The 2,270-nt window shown below is 49.0% G+C and overlaps 1 protein-coding gene across 1 annotated transcript; it reads left to right on the forward strand.

The window, feature by feature from the left end:
• Window positions 1-251: 251 nt before the first annotated feature.
• On the forward strand, window positions 252-1,252 carry LOC123157051 (BTB/POZ and MATH domain-containing protein 1-like). Its single transcript, XM_044575285.1, has one exon. The coding sequence runs from the start codon at window positions 252-254 to the stop codon at window positions 1,248-1,250; it is 999 nt and encodes a 332-aa protein (XP_044431220.1). The 3' UTR covers window positions 1,251-1,252.
• Window positions 1,253-2,270: the final 1,018 nt, after the last annotated feature.

Here is a 2,270-nt window from a genome sequence, read left to right on the forward strand (position 1 = left end):
CCTGACGTCGTCGTCTTCATCCAAAGTGATCGGAGAAGAACGCTCAAGTAGGCACTGGTTAGCGGAGGAAAATAAATAAGAGATCGGTTAGATATACTGAATGATAATCTCTTCTAGGACTCCAAGTTACCAGGACAAATAAACAAGACAATTCCTAAAATCTACCGGACTACATAAATTAAGGAGTATCGCCAGATTTGGACTATATAGATATCTAATCGTTTGATAGCGTCCACCATCCACGTTCCGCCATGGCTATTGCTTGTACAAACCTGACCAATGTTGTGCGCTCGGTGCATCTGCTCAGGGTCGATGGCTACAGCATCACCAAAGCCATGCGCAGCGATAGCTGGATCAAGTCAAGGTGGAACGTCGGCGGGTACGAGTGGGGAGTCCACGTCCATCCTGCACTGCCGAACGACACCATCGACCATAGACCGTGGGTCGCGCTGAGGCTCGTCTTCCTCAGCGATGGTTGCACTATGCCCAACGTCGAAGCGAGCATGCGCTGCCGTTTGGTGGATCCGAGGGGGACGGCTGATCCGTCCGAAGAGAAGAGTATCACGTGTAAGTTCAATAATCGTCCGAAGCGCCAGCTTGGGGTCTCAGGAGATTGCTCGGATCCAGCTTATCTCATGTCGGCACGGGAACTAGAGGCGTCGTGCTATCTCAAGGACGACTCCTTCACCGTGCAATGCACTGTCACGGTGCTCAAGGACTTGGCCGAAGTAACGATCCGGGACGACGGACCATTGCCCGTCGTGCCGTCCTCGGGCTTGTACCACCACCTCGGCGAGCTGCTGCGGAGCGGCACCGCGGCGGACGTCGAGTTTATCGTGTCGGGGGAGTCCTTGGTTGCTCACAAGAACATATTGGCGGCGAGGTCCCCTGTGCTCATGTCCGAGTTCTTTGGGCACATGAGGGAGGCGAGCTCTCGGGTCGTCGTGATCGAGGACATGGAGGCGGCGGCGTTCAAGGCCATGCTGCACTTCATCTACACCGACACGGTGCCTGCTGAACTTGATGGGCATGGCGAGGACGAGGCAGCGACGTCGATGGCTCAGCATCTACTTGTGGCTGCTGACAGGTATGGACTGGACAGTCTCAAGCTGATTTGCGTGAACAAGCTATTCAGTTGCATCACCGCCGACACAGCCGTGGCAATTTTGGTTTTGGCCGATCAACACAACTGTTCCCAACTCAAGGCCAAGTGTGCAGAATTCTTGTTCAACACACTCCCGCGATGCTAGATTGTCCAGTCGCGATGAAGGTGTACAATGAAGCACCATTAAGTCTAGCTACACATGGGGCTAAATCTAGAGGTAACTTATATAATTTTGCTAAACCATATCTAGATGTGTTCTAATTATTGCACATCTAACTCATATGTCTACACGGGAGCTTATACTATCCATCTTTTCGCTGTCGAAGTATGTCCATCTTCTATTCTTTTTTCGGACGATTTTCAACGTATTTTATGAGCAATTGGTTGCCTGCGTTTTCCCATTCAGTTTGATGTATCTTGGAATTGTTTTTTTTTTCTGAGAATCAGTATCTTGGAATTGTGGAACCTTGTGATATTTAAACATGCCATTTATGTAGTCTGTATGAGTTTGATTGATTGTTATTGTGGCGCATAGCTTCTGGCCATCATTTTGGTTATTTGTGCTCCCAGTTTGTTGAGGTCTAAAGCATTGGATGGGAAAAAAGAGCATATGGGAATTAGAAAGCTAAGCTCACGGCGCTACCAGACTCAGTTAATTACCTGATCGCATCGGATATGTTTGTCCTGGGTTGTTTGCTAATCTTGGCATCCAATGCCTTGACTACTGGCAGAGATTCAGTATCCCGCTTCTCTTCTCGTGCAACTAATCTAAAAAACGTATTATATTTTGGGACGGAGGGACTACTTGCATATTTACCATCTCGCCACACGCCAGTTTTACCACACGAAGGGGCTGGTGTGTGGGCGTTTAGCAGTTCGTCAACACGTCAGTTTTCACTCACGCACAAGGGTTGGTGTGTGGGCATTTGCCATCTCGCCCACACGCTTGTCTCCTCTCCCACACTCAAGCTGCTAGTTGCCATGTGTTTTGCAGGGTACATGGCAACTGCCCTAGTGTGCTTGTAAGCAGATGACAACTCTTTTTTTTACCCGAACATGTTAGTTGCCATGTGTTTTGCAGGGTACACGGCAACTGACTAGTGTGCACGTAAGCAGATGACAACTCTTTTTTACTCGAGTTGCCATGTGTTTTTGCATGGTACAT

Source organism: Triticum aestivum, chromosome 7B (genome assembly GCF_018294505.1).
Source record: "Triticum aestivum cultivar Chinese Spring chromosome 7B, IWGSC CS RefSeq v2.1, whole genome shotgun sequence".
NCBI classification, from domain to species: domain Eukaryota; kingdom Viridiplantae; phylum Streptophyta; class Magnoliopsida; order Poales; family Poaceae; genus Triticum; species Triticum aestivum.

What these genes read in the sequence shown, in the direction of transcription:
- LOC123157051 (XM_044575285.1), top strand. Translation starts at nt 252, where the DNA reads ATGGCTATTGCTTGTACAAACCTGACCAATGTTGTGCGCTCGGTGCAT.